Source organism: Coturnix japonica, chromosome 18, assembly GCF_054131305.1.
Source record: "Coturnix japonica strain WE chromosome 18, WE-NBRP24, whole genome shotgun sequence".
Lineage (NCBI taxonomy): Eukaryota > Metazoa > Chordata > Aves > Galliformes > Phasianidae > Coturnix > Coturnix japonica.
This window is the reverse complement of record NC_140680.1, coordinates 12,908,860-12,931,946: the sequence shown is the minus strand read 5'-3', so window position 1 is coordinate 12,931,946 and position 23,087 is coordinate 12,908,860. Positions and strand designations below refer to the sequence as shown.

The 23,087-nt window shown below is 47.2% G+C and overlaps 1 protein-coding gene across 1 annotated transcript; it reads left to right on the top strand.

Moving 5' to 3' along the window:
• The first annotated feature begins 26 nt into the window (after positions 1-26).
• On the top strand, positions 27-21,540 carry ETF1 (eukaryotic translation termination factor 1). Its single transcript, XM_015876198.2, has 11 exons — positions 27-138; positions 234-357; positions 10,915-11,090; positions 11,316-11,455; positions 14,010-14,148; positions 14,945-15,135; positions 15,442-15,571; positions 16,306-16,461; positions 16,982-17,046; positions 18,115-18,262; positions 19,423-21,540. Exons 2-11 carry the CDS (start codon positions 272-274, stop codon positions 19,503-19,505), a joined length of 1,314 nt encoding a protein of 437 aa, XP_015731684.1. The 5' UTR covers positions 27-138; positions 234-271; the 3' UTR covers positions 19,506-21,540.
• The last annotated feature ends 1,547 nt before the right edge of the window (positions 21,541-23,087 follow it).

The window sequence follows — 23,087 nt, the reverse complement described above, 5'->3', positions numbered from 1 at the left end:
TGGGCGGTTCCCCCGGAAGTGATGTCACAGTCCCCATGTGAAGCCGATTGCAACACATGCAGCGCGGTGAGGGGGAGCGCGAGCGGCAGAGCGACGTCAGCGCCAACAGCAGCAACGCCGGGACGGAGCGGGACTGAGGTGAGAGCGGGGACAGAACGGAACGGGATGGGAACGAGCCGGGATGGGCCGAGCTGGGGTTAATATATGTGTGTGTGTGTGATGTGCCGCTACAGGCCGCCACAGCCGGAGGAGGAGGAGGAGGAGGGAGAAGATGGCGGACGATCCCAGCGCTGCCGACCGCAACGTGGAGATCTGGAAGATCAAGAAGCTCATCAAGAGTCTGGAGGCGGCACGAGGGTGAGCGAGGGGGGCCGGGCCCTCAACCCTACAGCCCTCAGCACACAGTGCTGCTCCCAGCCCCGCTGCCGGGCGCTATGAACGGCCGTACCGGGCACTAGTGAGGCCTCATGTCCCCCCCGGTGCTGCCGGCAGGTGGCCGGGTGGATAAAGCGGGTTGAGGCCCCGCAGCGCAGCCGCCAACGGGAGCGGTGTGTCCGGGTGAGGCGGAAGGGCCCCGCGGCCTCACGGGGCGGGCGGCCGCTCTTTGTTGGCGCTCTGCTCTCGCCCACGTTCCGCCGGGTTGTTCGGGCTGTTCGATCCCATTCTCCTGCCGTATGAAAGTGGAATGTTGGCCTTGGGTTTTAATGCAAGGCCATTACTTTACTTCAGCTGAAGTAAAAGTGTGGGCTGTTCCTATGGTGTTCCTCCTGCCCCCATGTCAGAGGGGGGTACAGGCCTGTCTGTGTGGGTCAGGGATTGCTCAGGCTTATTGCAGGAGCTGTAGGCATCGAGAAAAGTATATGTTTCAGTAAAGTAAAAATGAAGGGCAGCTCCTCAGCCAGCTTTATGGCTGCTGTTCCATAGGCTGCTCTAAATGGTGTTAAAGCAATGGAGGTGCTGCTGCCATCCTGCTCAGTGCACCCTTCCTGTTGGTGCCTCTCTGAGCAGCTCCAGGCCACAATGTCCCTCTTAGTGCTGGTGGAGTGGGCTGGGGAGCCATCCAGCTGGGAGCTCAGACAGGGAAGAGGGAAAGGAGAGGAGAACCGGAGCCAGATCTCCTTGAGTTTGTATTTTTAATCTAATTTGTGATGTAGCCATGTAAGGGTTGGGGTGTGGGAGAGGGGAATGTGGAGCTGGGGCTGTCCTTGTCTCCTTCAGAGCTGCCTTTGGCTGCCTGAGCTGATCACTCAGCTGTGCCTTCATGCATTGCTGACAGCACGTGTTGTGCTGGCAGGGGTGTCATAGGAGGACGGCTCTTGCTGTGGAGCTGGGGGGGCTCAGGCAGCTACAGGCATCTGTTATAGCACGTGAAGACCCTTCTGCTCCCTGTATAGTGCTGAGGGAGGCTGGGCTGTGTCTGGGAAGTGTTCTCTTTCTGATTCTAACTGCAATGAAAGCATGTCTGCATTGAACAGCAGCTCTTTCTTTTCTCATCATTGGGAATAGGTGGATGTTGAAGAAGCCCAGGTTAGAACTGAGAAGTCCTGGAAATAAAGTGAGGTTGGGGTGTGGGGGATCCCCTGGGTCCGGGGCAGCTGCCCATTTGTCCTCCCCCACCCATCTGTGTTCCCTGGCACACCTGAACTTCATGTTCAAGATGAAGCAAGTGCAATAAAATGCATGTAGGACTTTTAGGTGAGCCCCCTGGTCCGGCATATCTACTAGATGTTGTGATACTCGTGTTCGTTGTGTGTGTTAGCTGCTAAACCACCTGGCAAAGGCTGCTGATGCCAGCAGTCCTTGCTGTAAGCAGGATTATGCCAGTTACATGTAAATGCATGTTCTGCTTTCAGGGAGTCCCAGCTGAAATTATCCTTCTGTCTTTGGGTCCAGTAAGGGGAAGAGATGCTGTAGCTGCTACCCAGAAGCATTAGGCTCATTGGCACAAGAGGTGTGAGCCAGTGAAACAGGCTTTTCCTGCCTTTGGGAGAGTCGCTTCCTCTTCCTGCCAAGTAGGAAGACCTGTTCTGGGGTGGGTTAGGGGGCAAAGCCTTTAAATAGGACGGCGTGGAAGCCAGGACTCCTTGGTGTCTCCACCTTCCTTTACTCATGTACTCCTAATAGTGACCCAGCAGTCGTGTCCCAGTTTCATGCACTGGTTGTTCCTGCAGTGGATCAAAGGACGGGAAATAGAGGAAGCTGGAGCTGGGCATTCAGGCTGTGTGTGACAGCTGGGCACTTCTGCTGTTTTCCAGCCATTTCTATAAAACCTCAATAAAATTTGTGGAGTATTCCCAGAATGTTAAGGAAGCACAAGAACAAGGAAATGCTTTTATCATGCCTGGGATAAATGAGGTAAGTGGCAGCGTGTGGCCAGAAAATGAGGAGAGAAGATTAGAGCTTCAGCTTTACCAGAAGCTCATCAGCTGGAGGGCAGTGAGGGGAAAGCTGCTGCTTGAATATTAAGGGAGCATCCTAGCAAGAATGTCTTGTTACCTTTTTCAAGCTGTGCTCTTCTCTGGAGAGCTGCTGTTACCAATGATCTCTGGTTAGCAACAGCCTGACAAAACCAAACACAAAACCCAACACTCCTCCAAACCTACCCCCAAGCCCCTCTCTCTGCTTGCAGGGGGTAGAAGGAGATGAATTTAGTGTCTCGCTCCTGAAAACAGAAATGTCTGTTGTCTCTGTGTGCTCCTCCAAAGCGGAGCTGCGAACTGTCTGCCCCTGTGCAAAGTTAATGAATTGGTCTTTCTGATATTGTGATAAGGGAAAGGGAGTAGCTGGTGTCTGCAGAATGTGTGTGAGAGGGAGCAGGTGGGGTCTGAGTTCTGTGCTTCAGGCTATTAATCGTTCCAGCCAGGAGCAGATGAGGGTGTGAGGCCAGTGATGAGCAAGTTCTGCCCTTGTGAGAAGTTCAGCCCTTCTCTCTGGTAGCTCGAGCTGCTCAGATTCTCATCCAGCAGCTCAGCTTCTCCCTTACAGCAGCGTTCAGCTTTGAGCAGTCAGCAGTCCACAGTTGGTTTGTGTAACACACAGTTGCAGTGAAAGGCCGTGCCCCCCCGGTAGCTGCAGCTGTTTCTGCACTTGGATGTTGCAGCAGCTTGAGCAGAAGTGGTGTTCATTGCTGTGTTTTTCCTTACCCTGTTTCTCAGGGCTTTTCTGTTATTGCTTCACACAGTTTTCCAGTGTCAGTATTAAACTGACAATCACTCTTTGTTCTTCCATGGTTCAGAATGGTTAGCAGGGCTGAGTTCAGTTTTTCTGCTCATGTAAGCTGTAAATGCTTGGCAGAATCAAGTAGCAGCAGCGACCAGCACTCTCCTTGCAGGCTTAAGCCTGAGATGTTGCACTCGAATAAGGTTTGAAAAACTTCTCCAAGTGCAGTAAGGCAGGAAAATGGAGAAACAGCAAGAGAAGAGGGCAGTCGTGATGTCTTTGGAGCCATGGGGAAGTGAAATGAGGCTGTTCCTGACTAGGGCTTGGATTTTGTCGAGTTGAAACTTCCATCTGCTCTATGGGAGAAACCAAATGGGAGGGAAATAAAAAGCAACCAGTAAAGAGAGGTGTGAAAATATACAGGAATTCCTGCAAAATGAAATGTATGATTGTTCTGCAAGCTGACCCGTGGTGTGGTGCAGAAAGCTGCAATAGCATCTGGGCATCCCCTCAGCCCATCTGGAGCCTTGTTGGTCCTGGTGGAAGGGCCCACCTTTGGAATTGGCTTTGGTCTGCTGCTGCTTCCAGCCATGAGCGACAGTGATGGGAATCTGCTTGTGTGGAGGTGGGTGTTGGGCTGTGCATCTCTGCACCTTGTGCTGGTGTTACTCAGGCTGGCAGGGCTGAGACAATGCAATGGCCCTGGAGAGCATGACACATTGTGGTCTGTTCTGCTGTTAGCACAGTGGGCCTTGCCTTTGGTCACCTCAAAGCCCAAAGACTTGTGAACTGCAGGTGTTTCCAGCAGCTTTCACTTGTGTGGGGAATGTGAGAGGGGTATGTGAGGAAAGGACTGGTTGGGTGGTGTGGCACACAGGGTTTATCTTTGCTGATAGCGAGTTCTGTGCTTGGGCTTTATGAGCCATCATTAAAGCGTGGAGTGTTTAGGGAAGAGGTTATGATTTAAGTTTGTATCCGAGCTAAAGTGCTTTCTCAGTCCAGTTGTCTTCAGGGCCTTTTCCAAAGAAGGGCATGTTTCTGTTGGAAAGTCAGAATATTAATACTGCCTTTTGCTCTCAATAGCATGAGGAGGAGCAGCAGAGAAGCTGGTGTGGAAGTAGCCCATGGCAGGGGGGTAAGTGAGGGCTGGTTGTTGTCTTGCACATTGTGGCTGCCTGCTGAGGTCTGCCCTGCAATGGGGACAAGCTGTGTACACACTTCAGGGCTTGTATTTGGGGGTGTCTGGATCAGCATCAATGATGGCTGGTCTGTGGCAGCCAGGAGGGCAGCCCCCGTGTCAGAAGAGCTGCTGATGCCCTGCCTGCGTGTCATTGGCGTGCAGCACTTCCTGGGCCTTCTCACCTGCCTGCTCTACCTGTTCCTTTGGAATTATAGCAACAATTAGGTGCTGTTTTGAGAATACGTTCTAGCAGGTGGCACGAAATTACCTGCTCTGGGAGAACTGTTACGTGTCAGACGAGCTGCAGTCAGTGTTTTATAGCCTTTGGTAGTTTGGTAGCCCAATACCCTCCTTTACAACCACGTGAATCATTGCTGAACAGCATGATTCATGCACAGATCATCATTCACAAAGAGCTAATGAATGAGACCCTGAGTGCTGAAGACAAATGACGTGGTAGGAGATGGGAATGAACACCTCGAAAGAGGACAGTCTTTTTTGGCTTTGTGGCAACGGTTCTTTTTTTCCCCTGTTGGCTTCATATTCCCATGCAGCTCTGAGGCATTAACATCTTAACGAGCAAATCTGGATTTGTGCTTCAGTCCCTCAGTGTACATCTTGTACCCAACTGGCCCATTAGCATAATGCAACAAGTCTTTAAAACTTGGAGCATTAATAATTGGAGGGAGAGCAGGGGAGCTGTGTCAGAACCAGGCCTGCCAGTGAGTCACAAGTGTCTGAAGTGCAGAAATGTCTGTTCCACTTACTGGTAATTGGAAGTCCGGGCTTTCTGCATTAGGTCAGATGCAGCCAGTGAGGCCTATTCAGAACGTGGCTATGCAATTATCTTTGTGTCGTGTGTTGCCTTTGATCCAAGGATTTCAATGTGGTGTTGCTTCACCTTCCCCATGGGGCGCACAGTATCTGCTGGTGCTGATCAGACGTGCCCCAGTGATGTGGGATGAAGGCTGGTTCCCTCCTGGAGCCCCAGGACCCACGTGGGACCCACACTGTTGCCACAGCAGCAGCCCAAGCACAGGAGCTGCTTGTAGCTGAGGAAGATCTTGGAGCAGGAGGTCAGGGTGCTGCTTGTGCTGAGCTCTGACAGCAGTGTGTGCTGGGCCCATGGGCACGGACTCAGTTACCTGCTACCTTCAGACAAGTGATACCTGGCCAAGTCCTGCCGTGTGAAGGAGTCAGTGACCCAGTTCTTCTGTTGCTGCCCTTCTGTCCCTGGGGATCGGTGCGTGCTGAGCTCAGGAGGCAGGTGCTGGCTGTGGTCTGGTGTCTGCTGGGGGGGCTGCACCACCTTACCAGCCCTTGGGATGTGCTTGTAGCTTTGCCTCTGCTCCTGGGCAGGAGCAGCCACCTACTGCCTCCCTGTGGGAAGCTCTCCCCTGCTGCTGGAGCTCACTCCATGTCCAGGGTGGGTGCTGGCGTGCTGCTGAGCTCCATAGCCCTCACTCAGCTCGCATGGCACCTGGGGGCTTTTCCTCGCTTCCTCTTTGAGGAGGTCAGTGGGTTAGGCTGAGAGGACAGAGTATCTCCTCAGGGCACTCCTAATGCCTGCCTTGAAGTTGTTTCTGGTTACACAGAATGCTTTGTATATCATCTTCCTGTAACATGGGACCTTCTGGCAGATGGGATAGAAGATTCCTGTCTAGGGCTCTGGGTCAAGGTTACAGCATGAGAGCGTGGTGCTGTGTGGACTGAGGCAGCAATAACTGCATGTCCTTGTGCTGTGCAGCTAAGGGATGTCCTTCTGTCCAGGGCAGAGGTGGTTTCCAGAGCTGACTGTGGAATTAACCACTTGGCTTCCTGGACTTGAAGGGCTTCCCTTTCTCCACTTAAAGCTTAACACTGAAAAGTGCTCTTGAGGAAAGAATGGTTTGGTCTCCCAGCTCCACAATCCCTCCCCTGTGCCTGCTCTCCTCCTCATCTTCTGCTTCTTCTCTCCTTCTGAGATGATACTCGTTGGCTCACAGGATTTCTAGGAAAAGCTGCATTGCTTTTGCATCTGCAGTCATCTGTGTGGGTTTGGCATCTCAAGTGAACTTATACCACTTCCTATTTGAAGGAGGCTTTGTGGACATAAAGTCTTCAAAGGGCACATCTAAGACCTGTCTGTGCACTTCCCAGCCATAACTCATGATCTGTGAGAGTGTAATGTAGAACTTCCCTTAGGCAAGGTCAGTGCTGTTACACCCAGCCTTATATGAATAGGGAGTGTCTGGTGGCCTGTGTTCTGTGTGTGAGTCCAAACCAGCAATTTCATACTTGCTTGTACCAAAGGACATTTACTTTTTATAGCCTTTCATTCAACATCTCTGGATCAAAAACAAAAGTCCTCAGCTGTTCTTATACATTGCTGAGCAAGGGCACGTTATCTGAAAGCTGCTTCACGCTTCTGCTGGGCTCTGGTGGTTGCATGTAGGCCTTGTGCTGCTCCCTTGGTTCCCAAGTAAAGCAAGGCATTTGTAAGCTGCTGCCTTGTAAAAATAAGCTCATCTCGAGTCACAGAGAACGGCTGACCTCCCTTGCCTCTGTGTCTCCATGTTATGCAGTGTGCTATTAGTGTAAACTGCTTCATTGTGGAAGAAGCACAGCTCAGCTGTTGTTGGTCAAGTCTCTGATGCCGTGGGGTGGGCCAGGAGCTGCTATTTATATTGCATGGCTGTTACATGAGTGCTGTCCCATGTCCCAGGAGGTCGGCTGCTCCTCGGGAGGAGAGGGGGGAACAGCTGAGCCAAGGGGGCAGCATTGCCTTGCTGCATTGGTGCTGCATTGGTGCTTCACGTGGGCATTGCCTTGAGGTTCCTGGGCCTGTCTCTGCTGTGTCAGCTGGAGCTCTTTGGTCTGAGCAGCAAAGCTGAACTCCTGCAGATGGAGATGGCTGCCCAGAGCAGGAGGCTCAGCTGTAATGACACCTATCCATGGGATGCGTTTGGCTGCTTGTTTCAGATGTGATGCACTTCTTGCTGTGTGCACTTGTTATGTCAGGGTGGTTTCTTCGTGTTAAACTCAGAAGTGCAGACACAGCACCGCTCCTGAGGCCGGCTATGGCTGGGGGCTCAGCATTGCTGACCAACTGGGTGAAGCACTGTCTGAAGTCTCTGCTTTGCTTCTGAAGAGCCCAACGTGTCCTGCTTTTAGATCCTACAGCTGTTATGAGGCACGGTGAGACCATTGGGATGGTGCATCTTAGGAAGTGTAAGAAGATGTCACACTAAAAACCTTCTGGAGGCCAAGGTACCCCTTTAAAGGAGCACCAGCAGAACTTGTCCCTTTGGTTTTGGACAAGACCAGAATGGATTCACACCTCACACACTGCTGCTCGCTGTGATCAGTTGCTGGTGTTTGTAGTTCCCTCTCCCACACAGCTCGGGTGGGTTTTAGGGGTGAAGCTGGAGGTTCTCTGGGATGGTAGGGGTAAATCCAGAGCCTGGATCAGGGCTGGAGATACCCACTAACTCCAGGCCATGCTAAATCTGAGCTAATTGCCCATTCCTGGCAGGGCTGGCACGGTGTGCTTAGTAACCATAGCACCCAGCAGTGAAGTGTTTCCACTTTTCCAGAGGTTGGCACTTAATTGCCCCCACCCTCCCAGTTTCTTTGCAGGTGCCCTCATTGCTTCCCATTGTTTTCTCCTCTGTAGTTCTATGAGCGGTGGCACATTTTGTGCTGTCCTGCAGACGAGGATGCCAGTTTCTTACAAAGCAAACATCTCAGCATTTTGGATCTCGGTACACATCCTTACATTGCAGTGGCAGCTATTTGGCTGCTGTGCTGGCGCTCTGAGCCCGGAATAGAGACAGCCACTGTCTGAAGCTGCTTAAAACTTCCTGGCGCAGTTCAGTCTGCAAGCATTAGCTTCCAGCTGATGGAGCAGAATTTATCTTGGGTGCACTGGAACCAGGGGGAGAACCTCTTGGCAGTGCTGAGCAGATCGTAATGGGCAATGACCCGGGTCCCTCCTTGGGGGAAAGCTGGGGGTGATGTGGGGCGCAGTCGGCTCGCTGTGTGTTTGATCCCTAGCTGCGAGTGAGTGCTTCCCTTAATCCAGATTGATTATTTAATTGTTCTTTCTAAGAGCTCAGTAATGAAGTTCTGCCTGGCGCTGTGCTTGCTGTGTGAATCGCGGTTGGCAGCAGCCTGCCAGGCACAAATGACCCATGTGCTCCTGGGTAGCAAAGCCCATTGGTTTCAAAGAGTGCTGCTCACAGAGGCTGCACCAGCACGATTCCCATACAGTGTTCCTAGAGTGAATGTACTCAAACTCCTTCAGCAGCTGTGGAGGAGGACGAGGCATGGGAGGTACAGAAGTACCTGTCATTTTGCTGAGGCATTGGCTGCAAAGACCAATAGGAAACCCAGAGGCTGTATCGCTATGCAGAGATGCAGAGTACTTCCATCCCCCAAGCGTTTTTGAACCAGTGTTTTCTTAGAATTTCTTTGCTGCATTTTGTCTCTGAGGCACTTTTACGAGGTGGAGCTGCAGATTTTCAGACCTGGCTGTCCTGCAGGAAGGTCACGTGCAGGTACAAGCTTCCTTTGGAGGAGGAAAGCCATTTCTATGGCAGGTGAATGTGGTCTCTGTGCTGCACAAGGCAGCTCTGCAGCAATCTTCATCACCTGTGTGCAGATCTGCTTCAGCTGATGTCCCACTGGTCCAGGGACGTGCTCTCAAGTAGGGGTCAGACCTCAACCATGCCCACATGTAAAGAAGGGGGAGCTGAGCAGGCAGCAGTGGGTGCTGTTACCTCTAATGAGCTGGGCAGGCTGGCTGTGATGTGTACTGGCTGGGGCTGCCCCTCAGAGTGTGGGGATGTGGGTGGCAGTGCTGGGAGCTGAGCACCCACTGCTCTATGGGGCACTGCAGCAGTGACTGCCTGGAATAGCTTTGGCTGAGTAAATAGTGATGAAGGCACGTCAAACCTGAGAACTGCACTTGAAGTTGATGATGGAAGGTGCTTTTGGATATAAATCTGAGCAGGAGCTGAGCTTCCTCATCTCTGCTCTCAGAGGAAGAAATGAGCTTGCTTCAAGAGTGTTACTTAGAAGGAAAGTGACTCTACTTTTCTCAGATAGGCCTCACTCAAAGGAGCCTGCTGGGAGAGGGAGGCCGTTAAGTGTCCCCAAGGCGTGTGCCATTCACCAGGGAGCGAGCTGCTTTAATTGAGTGGTACATGCAGTATTCTTGGCTGGCATGACCTGGAAGTCTGCGATAGCTGTTAGGCAGCACGGAGCTCCTCCTGGGAATAATGCATGCGAGTGTCTCTTTACGACTTTCTTGATTAGTGTGTATGAGGATCTTGGATATTAAACCCAATTAGTTGTCTTTAAGGTCAGAGACTTACTTGACCTACCAGCATCTGATTCAAGTTGGCCTGAATTGAAGATCTTTGGGAGAGCTGTACAACTGCTGTAAAGAGGTCAATGAAGTGAGGCTTCCTAAAGCGCTTCCCTGCTGCCTCTGTAGCCCAAACACTTCATGTAGGGGCTGTGTTACAGCATTGCAGCACCTTGTCCTAATAGAAAGAAAATCCCAAAGAGCAGAAGGTATTTTGGTTTTTCTCGTGGCTGAGAAACGCTCATCACTGTTGGTGATCTGGTTCACAATGAGTGCAGCTTTTGCTCTTGAGAAGCCTACAGGACGTGGTAGGTGTTTGATTTTTATGACATTAGTCTAAATGTGAAGTATGAAGCCTGGGCTGAATTTGAGATGGTGCAGAAGCAGCACTTCAGACATCTGGGATACTTCAGTGGCGAATGGGAGGTACCTGCTGGAAGGCAGACAGGAATGTCCCTCATTTTCATTTTGGCTTTGGGTGGAAATGAACCACAGCGCTGCTTTTGGAAATAAAACCTCTGCAGGTTCCATCCCAAAGCCATGAGAGAAACAAATATCAATCTTTTTTTTCCATTTAGCTTAAGCCAGCTCTGTGATTTGTGGGGTCTTATCTCCTGACTCTGTGCCTGGGGCTGGTGCTTCTGAGCCAGCAGTGCTGTTCTTAAGTACACATTTAAAGCAGGGGGCTTCCCTTGGAGGTGCAGTGTTAGCAGGGAAGTAGAAAAGAACGACTGCAACAAAATGACCTTCCAGTTCAGTTTTTTTGCGTTAATCTGAGGAGAACAATGTGTTCAAGCAACTCTTGGACTGGTTTGTGCTCCAGCTGTCTGAGAACAAATGGAATGGGCTTCAAAATGTCCTTAAAGTATGTGGCTGCATTGTTTTAAATAACTGCAAGCAGCCCTCAGCTGAAGTTCTGTTCTGTTCTCCTCAAGTCATATGCCAGGTTAAACAAGCACCTTTTGGAGGACTTGACTGTAAGTGGCTAACATGAATTCTTGGTTATGGAGACAAGTCTTTTGAATAGCCTGTTATATTTTCTTTTCCCTCTCACTGTTGTCCAGCAGAAGATGAACTGCCCTGTTAGCAATGGGTTGAAGCATCCTCTGATTCTGGGGAAGCCACGGGAGGAGGGAGGAGACAATTGTTGGCGTGGAATGTGGTATGAATGCACAATGGTACTTTGGCTGGTGGCTGCTCACAAACTGTCTTTTTCCTTTTTCAGCAATGGTACCAGCATGATATCGTTGATCATTCCCCCCAAAGACCAGATATCACGAGTGGCAAAAATGTTAGCGGATGAGTTCGGCACTGCCTCCAACATTAAATCCCGAGTGAATCGCCTTTCAGTACTGGGAGCCATTACATCTGTACAGCAAAGACTCAAACTCTATAACAAAGGTAACTCCTAGCGTCTGTGGCTGCTGGCAAACTTCCCCCACTTGGAAGCTGTCTTAAGTTCCTGTATACGTAAGCAGAATTCTGCTAATCAGATCTGTTAGCCTGTGCTGCTGTTCTGCTTTGGTATTCTGGATCTGCTGGGTGATGGCTTTAGGGGTAGCCCTTGGAAATGGGTAGTAAAGTGGCCCTTGCTTTTGAACTAAAATGGTGTTATATTCTGTGCAGTACCTCCAAATGGTCTGGTTGTTTACTGTGGAACAATTGTGACAGAAGAAGGAAAAGAGAAGAAAGTCAACATTGACTTTGAACCTTTCAAACCAATCAATACATCTTTGTATTTGTGCGACAACAAATTCCACACGGAGGTAAGAAGTTTCCTCTCGTCTACTGCAAAGCCAGTGGACAAGATGTCAGTGCTTTGCTAGATTCACTCAAACAATCCTTGGTGTGTGAGTCCATGGTTTGTATTGATTAAGGTGTCCTGCTGCTGATGGCACTGAACGTCTCGTGACTGGCTAAAATGCAGAAATATGTGATATTTGCTGGAAGGAGTTGAAGAGCTGAGTCCACCTCTTGCTATAGCTGGTTTTATGTCCCACTAAGCAGCTGCTGAGTTTGTGTAACCCGCAGACATTACCTCTTCACTGTAATTGGAAGCAGTCTTTTTTTTTTTTTTAAACCTTAGAGGCCCATAGATCTTATTCCAAGTCAGGCCTTAAAGTAATGCCAAGATAACTTCAGTGCTGCCAGTCTTGATAATAGATGTGTTACCCGAGACCCCTGATGAAGAAACCTGCATGTGCATCAGGAGTGAGGTGGGATTATTTTCATCCCGCATCTACTTATCTTAGTCAAATGAATGGTTTGAGGCATGTTTAAATTAATGTGGGTTCCTGTAGCTTTAACTGTGTGAGGTCCGTTTGTGTCTGCATGTTTTGGCTCTAGCAGTGGCAGTCTCAGAGTCTAGGTGTAGTAGTAGGTGACGGCACTTCATGCCCGTGATGTTCAACACAAATAATGTGTGAACTGATCCACCTTTGACCTGTGAGGTGTGGCAGCTGGGTACAGCTCTTAAGGGCTCAAGTCGAACTTGTGTGTCCCATAGGTGACAGAAACCAGGAGGTAGGTGAGAGTCAGGGGCAGAAAGCCAGGGGAGATATTTGTCCCTGCAGTTGTTGGCAGTGGGTGGATGGTGACAGGCTGCTTCTGCCCTATCAGGAAAGGGATTAATTTGGTCTTGGCCACAGCTCCTGCTTCAGGGCACTGATTCAATACAAAAAAGTAGCTGCTGCCCAGCAGGCTGTTCCCAGGAGGCAGCTGTTAATGCTCTTGCTGGTGTGTAGCACTGCTCAGCAGGAGAGTGCCAATAACTTGAGAGGAATTTTTGATAATTGATACTACTGATGACGTGATTACTAACAGCATCTTTCTGTGGTGGCTCTTTGCTCTCCTGTGTCTTATTTGAGCATGTGCTTATTTTTACTTGGTATTGTCTGCACTGCGGAGTCAAATTTAGCTGTGAAAGCCCACTGCGTGCTACCTCAAGCAGTGAGATGATGTTAGCATTGGAATTCAGATCTGTCTGTGGTTGTTGGATCTGGTCATTGAGCCATGCTTTTAACCTACTGGTTCCTGGTGTGTGGCTGGAACTCCAGACAAGGCATCTGCCAGGGCACGTGGGTGTCATAGGGAAGTGAGGACAGGTCAAGGAGTGGAAAAAAGGGCACGAACTTCAGTGTTAGGCTGAAGTGGGAAAAGGAGACTTCCCAGGCTGAGGGAATGGAATAAAAGCACGTATTCCTTTTTTGTACTTGGTAAGTTGGGTGGTGGAATTGCTGACAGAACTAATGAAGAGGAAATTGGGGGAATTGCTGATCATTGGATACTTTAAGAATAAGAGGGAATCGAGAACATCAGAACCGTAGTCATTTGCTGTCTGGCAAGGGTATCTGATAAGATTTTCTCTAGACATGTTATTGCCTGTGTGAGACTGAAGTAACTTCCCCAGAGGGATATGAACCCTAATGTGTTTCTGAAGGCTAGGATTTACAATGACTTATTTTGATATCTTGGCTGGAGCATTCATTCCAGTCACACGATTTGCTTGGCTCTGTCCCAGTTAAATAGATTGCAATGTAATATGCCACTTCCTCATCTCATTCATCCCTCTGCTGAGGAATTAATACAGAATATTTACTTTGGCCAGAAGATTCCATTAAACCTTAGTGTCTGTTTCTTTTAAGCCTGAAACCCGTAGACTTGGTTGTGTGGATTTTGGATAAAGATGACTGGTTTTTATTCTTGCTGCTCAGCCCAGTGATCAAGCTGGCAGGCATGCAGGCAGTTAGGGATCCAGTGGAGTAAACCACCATCACTCTTTCTCTATTAAATTGGTGACAAAGCAATTTGGGACTCCACAAGTTCTCCATCTGACTAATGTATTTCTGCCAGCATTCGATATAACATAAGAAACAAGATTCCCATTCTGTTCTTCTTGGACAAATAGAGTTGTGTGCTGTGTCTGCCAGTTTGGGTTGCCTTAAGAGGGAACAGCAGGTGACAGATTCCACTGCAAAAAGAGCTGAGGTAACCGCAGATGTCCCATACCAGCAGAACGAGGGCTAAGCAAGAAATCAGGCAGTAAGGCTTTGCTGTTACACTTGATTGTGACCACATATGATGAGCTGGTAACACTGTGAAAACAGTTATCAAGCATAAGTGTTAGTTTCTTTCTGTATCCTTCATCATTGGAGGTGTAGCCAGGAGTAGTTCCAGCTTCTGAATCTGCCACCCTTTGATTTCTTTGTAAAAATCTTAGTAACTGTGTATTGAGCTGAGGTACGTTGTGCCTGGGAGTCATCTTGAGCCAGGATCTGCAGCAAACCAGTTCTTCATGGTGACAGCACTTCTCTGTTCCAGGCTCTCACAGCGCTGCTTTCTGATGACAGCAAGTTTGGCTTTATTGTAATAGATGGTAGTGGTGCACTCTTTGGAACTCTTCAAGGAAACACAAGAGAAGTCCTGCACAAATTCACTGTGGATCTCCCAAAGAAGCATGGTAATGTACTGGTTCACCTCTAAACTGCTAAATACCGATGTGTTGGGAGGGGGATGTGAAAGTAGAAGCAGGAGACTTAGCCTGGATGTGTATAGCTGAACTCATTTTCTTTGCTCCCTTGAAATCTGACAGTGAAGCCTCTAGTCGGAGCCTTCTGTCAAAATTAATGAATCACAGTAATGTGCAGCTGATCTCCTTAAAGGGCTACTTGTTATTTTTTTGATGCATCTGGTCATTTACTTCATTTGGGGATCTCAAGCAACAATGAAAAGCACAAGTCTGTTCCTTGCAAGAAGCACAGAGGCTCCAATTGTAGCTCCGTTATGTTGTGCTGTATTGCACTAAGTCACTAGTGAATTTAGCAAATTGTCTGTTAGCTACTCTTGGCTTATTGTCCAACCCCATAGCTATGGAGACAGACATATTCTCTGCTACAGAAATGCTGGGTAATGGTGTGTCAGCGAGGACGGTATGTGAGGCAGTGAAAATAGCTTTTACTGAAGGTACAGGATGTAGAGTGTGCAGATGTGCAACGTTTCTATAGAGTTGCAATCTGTACTTAAATAAATAAACCTGCTGTGAGATGCACGGAGAAAAATCTTTCTGTGAACAAATAACTCCATTTGCTTTCTGTTCCAACTGAATGCCCCTAGCTCGGCTTGTGGCAGACTCATTCGGAAGGCTGCGTCTGCCCTTGCCTTCACTTATTCAGGGCCCAGTGGGGACCATGTACTAACAGCCTTCCTGAAATGAAAAGTCTTCTAAATTTCTACCTCACATCTGTTCTCTTGTGTAGGTAGAGGAGGTCAGTCTGCCTTGCGTTTCGCTCGTTTGCGAATGGAAAAACGACACAACTATGTAAGGAAGGTAGCAGAGACGGCTGTGCAGCTCTTCATTTCTGGTGACAAGGTGAATGTGGCTGGTCTCGTTCTAGCTGGATCGGCCGACTTCAAAACTGAATTGAGTCAATCTGACATGTTTGATCAGGTGAGTGGACATCTCTGAGTAAAGCTCAAGCGTGTAAGCTGTTGGTAGTAACGTGGTGGTATCACAGTAGCTCTGGTGTGAGATGCATGCCCAGAAACAAGTAATCTTGATGTCGTAAATGATTTTCCTCTTCTCACTCTGAAAGCTTTGAGGTCCCTCTGACTCAGAACAACCCCTGCTTACAAGTGAACAAAATAAATGAATGATGTGACTCTTGCCAGCTATTTATTCTTAAGGTGTTATGAGGTAGTTCTATTTATGGTAAAGCTGTCTAATACTTTTTGTCTCTTTTTTTTTCTTGCTTAGCGGTTGCAATCCAAAGTGCTCAAACTAGTTGACATTTCTTATGGAGGAGAAAATGGATTCAATCAAGCAATCGAATTATCAACTGAGGTCCTCTCCAATGTGAAGTTCATTCAAGAGAAAAAACTAATAGGTATCTGACTACGTATTTAGTGTTTTCCTGAGCCACATGTACTTTGAATGATCTTGTTCAGGCCTGGTTGAATGCATGCATTTCCTGAATTGAGAAAAGCGCAGCTGGCAGTGATGCTTTCTGTTCTCCAGACTCCTTAAATGCTGTAGGATTTAATGTCACTTTAAGAAGTGTTTGCTTTGTTGCTGTTTTCCCCACCGGGGCTCCCCTGACCTCCTGTCTATCATTTAATCAGCAGCTGCCTTAGTTTCAAGCGTTTTGGTGACGTTGGGATGAGAGGGAAGAAAACATTTCCTCAGATTGCTCGCATCTGCAGCATAAGAATTAAGATTTGTTTTTAAGGTGGCAGTAGAAGTGATCTCTTGTCTGACTGTCAGCAGAGAGATGGTGTTCGTTTGAAAGTATGAGAGGGTAGTAGTAACATAACAGTAGCTGCCTTACACTAGAGAGAACACATCTAAGTAGTGTTTGCTGGTGGATCAGTCCAATTGGCTGTTCCTTAGCTAAGGTAAGCCTTCAAATGGATTGAGTTTTCTGACAGGGCAGGATTTGATAGAATCAATTTACTGATGAATCTTCTGAGTTGCATGCTCTGCTAAGTTGTCATATACCTGATTTCTCTACAGCAGCGTTGCAGTTCTGTTTCTTCTTGCAATCAGATCAGGCTTGTTAAAAATCCAGGTGGTGTGAACTTTGTTCTTGACAATCTATTTCTTTGTATTACTTGGCTGCAGGACGATACTTCGATGAGATCAGTCAGGACACGGGGAAGTACTGCTTTGGCGTTGAAGATACACTAAAAGCATTGGAGATGGGAGCAGTAGAAATACTGATAGTTTATGAAAATCTGGATATAATGAGATACGTTCTGCACTGCCAAGGCACAGAGGGTAGGTGGTGCTTCTGTGGGACTGGATGGTGCATGAGGAGTTTAACACCCAAGCCACCTCACTTGGGTAAACATTGCTGGAGAAGATCCTCAAATAGATCTTAAACAGGTTAAGGGAATGTTGTGTAGGCCCAAATCTAACTTGCAGCTTCCCTGCTGTTCTAGGGAATAAGTCTAAAACTAACAAACTTCCATTGTGGAGAAAAGAATTGCAGTGCTAGGGTGACAATTTGTCATAACACTGCCATTGTCTGTCTTTTGCTTGTGTAAGTATAAGTGCACTGATACCAGTGCATCACAGAAGGGAGAGTGACTTGAGTTCTTTGGCCATTAGCTTTTTTGTGGCTGTTGGGTGGGTTTTTTCCCTTTACACACTGGTGTACCTTGTTAGCTTCTCACAGAGCATCTGCTAGGAAGGAAGGCAGTGTCAGCCCTCTGTTATGGCTCTTCTGGTCTCCTACTGATTTCAACCTGCTTCTGATAGTCTCATCTAACCTATTATTTTTTTTCTATCTTTTCAGAGGAGAAGATCCTGTATTTGACACCAGAGCAAGAGAAGGATAAGTCCCACTTCACAGACAAAGAGGTACTTTGGCTTTGCAGGTGGTACTGTGAAGATAGACTGATTGTCTGACTTAGTTTGTCACAAGCGTGTGATGGTGACCTTTCATGCTCTCAGAGGAGACCTGGGGAGGGTAGTCTGTGGCTCCTCAAATTCAGCTTCAATATAACCCCTGGTTTGGGCTTTTCGGTCTAGTCTTTCATCCTGCTTGTTTGGAGGCTGTGTAAATTAGGTTAGGTGGCAGGCAAGATAGTGTCTTTGACCACCATCAGCCCATTCATCAGAGGAGTTTGGTAGCTGCTCTGTGTCATATGGTCCGAGGTCCCTTTGTTCACTGCTTCAGTCAATATAAAAATGTATCTGTCATTGACTGTCGATGTGTTTCATGCCTTTACGGGCTGGAAAGCCTCAAGAAGGTGGGTCTGTATTGTTTGATAGCAGTGCAAGTTGGGCAAAAGTCTGTCCCATATAAAAATGGTGGTCATCTTTATCTTGCATTAGGACCTCCAGCACAGCCATTCTTAGCTGTTTTTTCTCCTTTTGGGGTAACTGCCTGTTCCTTCTGTGTGCAGAAGGTTTACGTTATTATCTGAAGTGATGTAGTGTTTCTATGCCAATAATCACTTGACCTTCTACTTACAACACTATGCTTTTTGCCTCTGTATTTGCATAGACCAGTATTTCCCAGAGTAAACAGTGCCTGGTTAGATGAGTGCCAATAAGCTGTTTGCTGGGTACAAAGTAAATCTAAAGAAACAGTGAAAACTAAGTGCAGTATGAGGTGACAGCAGAGTGGAAGAATAAACACTTCCTCACTGACTTCCGTGGTATGGAAGCCCAAAACAAGAGCCGTCAGTATTTAATCTCTTAGCACCAGGAGTCTTGTGCTTGTGCCAGCAATCTCTACTACTGAGACCCTGGCAAATGTCATGCTGCTCTGACCTGTAGAGCATGAAGGGCTAATGTGTCCATCTGAAGACAGACGAGACACTGATGTAGAAGGCAAAGACAATTTGCAACGTGAGTGTTATTGGCAGTTAATATGCAATGACTATAACATTATTCTTTTCTCCTCCCCAAATGTCTGCATAGACTGGCCAAGAACATGAACTGATAGAAAGTATGCCCCTTCTGGAGTGGTTTGCAAACAACTACAAGAAATTTGGAGCAACATTGGAAATTGTTACAGACAAATCACAGGAAGGATCCCAATTTGTCAAAGGATTTGGAGGAATCGGAGGTAAACCACAGAAGGAAAATGCTGCTGTGTTTTGTTTTTCTGTAGTGGGTGATCTGATAATTTGGTTCCAGCACAGATGGAGAACTAAAGAGATGAGTCCTACTCTTATAATCATTACACCAGTTTAAGAAACCTGTGTTTAGCAGGGATCTCCAGTGTACATTCCACAAACAGTGAGATGATGGCGCATGTTAGGCAGCTGTCACTTCCAAGCCATTCCTCAGATTGTTTTGTCCTTCAGGGTGCATGGGGGGGGGGGGATCCTTCTTTCCAGCTGCTGAATTTCAGAAGGGCTGTGAGCTGCTTCCATCTGTATGTACAGCTGCACTGTGGAACGCTATGCCCTACTATGTAGAACCGGTGTGTGACAAACACAAGTCTCATTTTTGAAGCAGATGGATATATTACTTTTCTCTCAAAACTTATCTGTATTTTGCCCTCCAGTCTGAAGCTTCTTTTCAAGAGAAGGTATTATTAGACCAACTTTGTGGAGAAATAAAAGTTCTGCGGTCATTCAGTCTATCTCTTAAACTCACCAAGAAGCTTAGCTTGTAGTCTGTTGGAGGTGCAGGTAGTTAACAGTCTTCAGTCTGACAAAAGTCAGGGGTTGAAGGGTTTGAAGAACAGCACTCAGAGGAAATAAGCTTGAGGAGTTTGGCTGTGTATGAAACAGCAGGCTTCTAACCTTCTGAGGGTTTGTAACTGTAGGAGTCTTCTGGTCTTGTCAGATCCAGGCTCTTTGCATGGTGGGATACTGTTTAGTTCAGATAATGCTCCATTGTAAAAGTTGCTCTCTGAACATAACTGCTAGGCCTTAGTCAAAGCAGTCGTGTTAGGGCAGATGGAGCTATATCTGGTGCTTCTTGGAGGTGCGGTCCTCCTAGAAGTGGACCAGCTTTGCCATAAGGAAACTGTGCTGGGCAGGTAGGTATTTCTCTTGGCAGTATATTATGTTGAGCTGTGACACGTGGCCGTGGCGTTTTCACTACTGTAGTGTCTGCTATCAGCCACCAGCCTGAACCTATCTTGCTATACAAATGCAAAGTTAGCTTCTGCAAATTCAGGTGAGAAACTCTTGATGTACAGGGAGGGAATAAACCTGTCAGTGCTGTCCGAGCTCTTTGAGTTTGGAAGAAGCTAAAGTGTGTTGTTTTTACCAGGTATCTTGCGGTACCGAGTGGACTTCCAGGGAATGGAATACCAAGGAGGAGACGATGAATTTTTTGACCTTGATGACTACTAGGTAGTCGACCTGGGTCCGGCAAAAACGTGCCTCGCCCCTCCAGCATCCAACCCAAGGAGCAAACTCATGGTGGAAAACACGACAGATCCCTGCCTTAGAATTGGAACATTTCCAGAACTTGATTCACAAGCATTGGATTTAAAAAAAGCAAAACCCTACACTTTGATTTGTCATAGTGTCAGTACAGCAGCAAACTACTAAGTTCCTATATGCCACTTCGGACTAATTTAAAAAGAATCCCAATTTTTACTTTTACTCAATGGTGAAATTGGTTGCTCTTGTATTTTATGAGAATGATTTTTTTAACCTTCATGATGCATTAACTGCTGTAAACCTCTTCCTTCAAAAATTAATAGAAATAAGATCCTACTGGTTTGTTTCTTCTTACTTTGATTGGAGAAATCAATTGCTGCATTTTGCAGCAACGTGACCCATTTACATGGCATTCTCAGCTTAAACTGCAGAAGAAGAAATGTAATGAAATTGGAGCCATTCATTCTCTTCAAAAGAGTGAGGAAGCACTTACCTGTGCTAGCTTTATGAGGTGTGGCTTGCAAATTCAGATGGTCTGGGGAGGCTTACCAGCCAAACGTGCTTTTGCCTACGTGCAGAAGCACTGCCCTTACAGACTAGGAAATGCACTTCACTGATTGCAATGAAAATGCTGCTGAGGTCTTTGGGCTTAATTGGATTTGAGCAGTGCAGCCTTCAGGATTTTTTTTTTCCAGTGTTGACAAAAATAAACATGATTTAAGTGAAGTAAGGTACACTTTGTTTTGTTCCTCAGTCATTTTGTTTTGGTTTTGCTTTAGGACTGCGTAAGGTTTCCTTAATTATGTGAATTTGATTGAACCCACAGTTCTTCAATGGAAGCGGGTGATTTCCAGAAATAATCAGTAATCTGAGTCCTTGGCTGAATCCTTAGTGCTGGTGATTTGGGCTGCATGGTGCTAAGGTGAGCTTCAGCATAACCCACCAAGGTGTCCATCTCCCAGCACTAAGGAATTCCGCTGTAGTGGCTCTTAAGTGTCCTGTAAATCTGATGCTGAAATCTAATGAGCCCTTAACGGGTTAAAAATTCTGGTTGCATCGAGACTCCGAAGCTTTTCTTGTCATGCCTACTATATAGGATGCGTTTTGATCTGGTAGGAATGGGCAAGGATTTTTTCAGGTGGTCCTGCAGGTGGAGTTAGCACTGGTGCAAGATGATGAATGTCTTGCTTCTTTTGGGGGTTATTGGGTTCTCTGCTGGGCACTGTGACACCTTCATGCCTGGCAGTTCTGTTCTTTGCTGGGATCGCTCTGAATGCATCAATCAAAAGCAGCTTCTGTTGCTATAGTTGCATACCTGCCTATTTTATTTTATTTTTTTTCCAATAATCCTGTTTCACTTGAATGGAGGAGGAGCTCGTCTTAAACTTCTGCCACACTGTTCTTTGAGGTCCAAAATTACTGTCATTGTGAGCAATATAACTTGTAACCCTGGTTTATAAGCTGGCAGATGGCTTTGCTGTTGTTTTCACATCAAAGCTGGAATCTCTCTCGGAAGGTGTGACTGGGTCTGCCGTAGGTGTGCACAAACCCAGCTTTGAGCTCACCTGCGGCCTTCACAGCAGTATGTTCTGGATTTTGCCATTGTAAATGGGTCTAATGTGACATGACAAGACCAGAAAAAATTGGGTGTAAATTTCCATTTTTTGAATATACTGCTTGTTGTTTCACATGATACATTAGGGTATGCAGCTCCTTTTTGTAGTTTTTATTTTTACTATTTAAGTTTGGAAATGATGCCAAATTTTTGTATTTCTTTAATCAATGTGTTCTCTTCAGTGATATATATTGCATTATATATTGATGTGTATATCAATATATACTGATATGTATTACACTTACACATACAAACACATTAAATGGGGGTGAAAAATCCTAGCCTTCGCATACTATATAGCCTCTGCAGAGAGATCCCAAGCAGTGATATCTTGGTGTTGTGATGTACAGAAATGGAGAAGAGTATTAAACCATATTTAAGAATATAGTATGGACTCCTGATTTATTTCCTTTAGTCCATGGAACGCCTGCTTTACTCTGTATTATTTACGCCTGCAAGGCTTCAGATCCGTATGTGAGCTTTAAGGTGGCTGCTACGTAACTGAGCTTGAGAACACCTTGTGCTGAGCTGCTCTATTAAGCTGTGGCAGAAATTTGACTTGAGAGGGGGATTAAAGAAAACACACCACACCAATAAAAAGTTGAGATGCTGTTGTGTGTATTACCTTACCTAATTACCTAACGTGGTCTTTTAGAACTGTTATGGAGCTGAAAAAAATACTTTGCAGGTGCAAAAACTGATGCTTAGTGCTCCCGTCACAAATCACCTGAGTGCTGAGAGGCCCCTGTTACCCAACCCTTCATGCAGGACTAACCCAGATCAGAGCTGTACTTGCTGCACTCTGGCCTACCTGCTGTGCTTTTTCCTATATCCAAAATAGATGCATTGATGGCTTTGCCAGGGGCAATATGTAAAATATGCCATCAATAGCAGGAGTTCTAAGCCTAAGTTCTAGCCCCCCACTGCTCTCACCTGGTAGCGATTGTCTGAAGCTGAGCACCCACCCTTGTGCTGCAGTGCCGAGACAGCAGGAATGTGTGCTGCGGTTGCTGGGCTGCTCTTCCTTTCCATGTAGGCTAATACTGCAATAAGATTTGCTGCTTCTCTGGGGCAGTTTGATAAGGAGTTCAGCTTCTGAGCCCCCTGCCTTGTTTCTTGGTCTGTGCTGTATAGGCTGGTGGTTCTGGGGTTCCTGGGTGCTGGAGGCTGTGGAGCTGTGGCGTTTCTGCTGATAAGATAAAAACCATGCACAGAATGCTTGCTGTGTGCATCCCATGCTCTCTGCAGCCCTGGTACAAACAGCTGACTGCATTCAGCTTGTGGTGCAGATCAAAGCGTTGAGCTGAGATCAGCATGAAATGAGGCATCCCATCGGTCAGGGCACATCATGGGAGAAGCAGGAAACGTGCACCCAGCCTCACTGCTTGCTGTAACCGAGCTGTGGATGTGTGTTGTTTTCTGGAACAGCACAGTTTCCTCAGTTAACCTTTTAATGACACTACCAGCAAACCTGATTTCTGATGTTCAGTTCTGAATTCCAAAAGGGAAGGAGGAGCAGCAGAGCCTGGCTGTTGTGGAGGGATGCCTGAAAGCTGTCTAGTTCATTGTCACAGGAGCTGCATGCCAGACCTCTGCTCTTACCTCCTCTACTAATCTACATGGTTGCTTCTCATATCTCTTCCCCTTCATGTTTTAGTGAGGAAACACAACTTGGTCTGCTTTGCGGAGCAGCCATGTGAGCGGGGCTGGGTCCCCTCACTGTGTGTGTCTGGCACCTTCCAGCTGGCAGATAGCAGTGGCACTTGGATCCCTAATATCACCCAGGGATGTGTCAGCAGAAGGATGGGGCCGCTGAGGAGAAAAGTGATGAAGCTATTGCTTGTAGCTGCTGACATATGGGCACTCATCCCTTTAGCCCTTCGGAAACTGCTTTTGTTGCAGGCTCGCTTCTGTTTGAGTTGCAAGGGTCAGCG

Bases quoted from the DNA above. Each gene is read 5' to 3' on its own strand.
- ETF1 (XM_015876198.2), top strand. From the start codon at position 272: ATGGCGGACGATCCCAGCGCTGCCGACCGCAACGTGGAGATCTGGAAG. The intron at 15,136-15,441 runs GTGAGTGGACAT...TTTCTTGCTTAG, and splicing joins AATCTGACATGTTTGATCAG to CGGTTGCAATCCAAAGTGCT. The intron at 18,263-19,422 runs GTAAACCACAGA...TGTTTTTACCAG, and splicing joins AGGATTTGGAGGAATCGGAG to GTATCTTGCGGTACCGAGTG.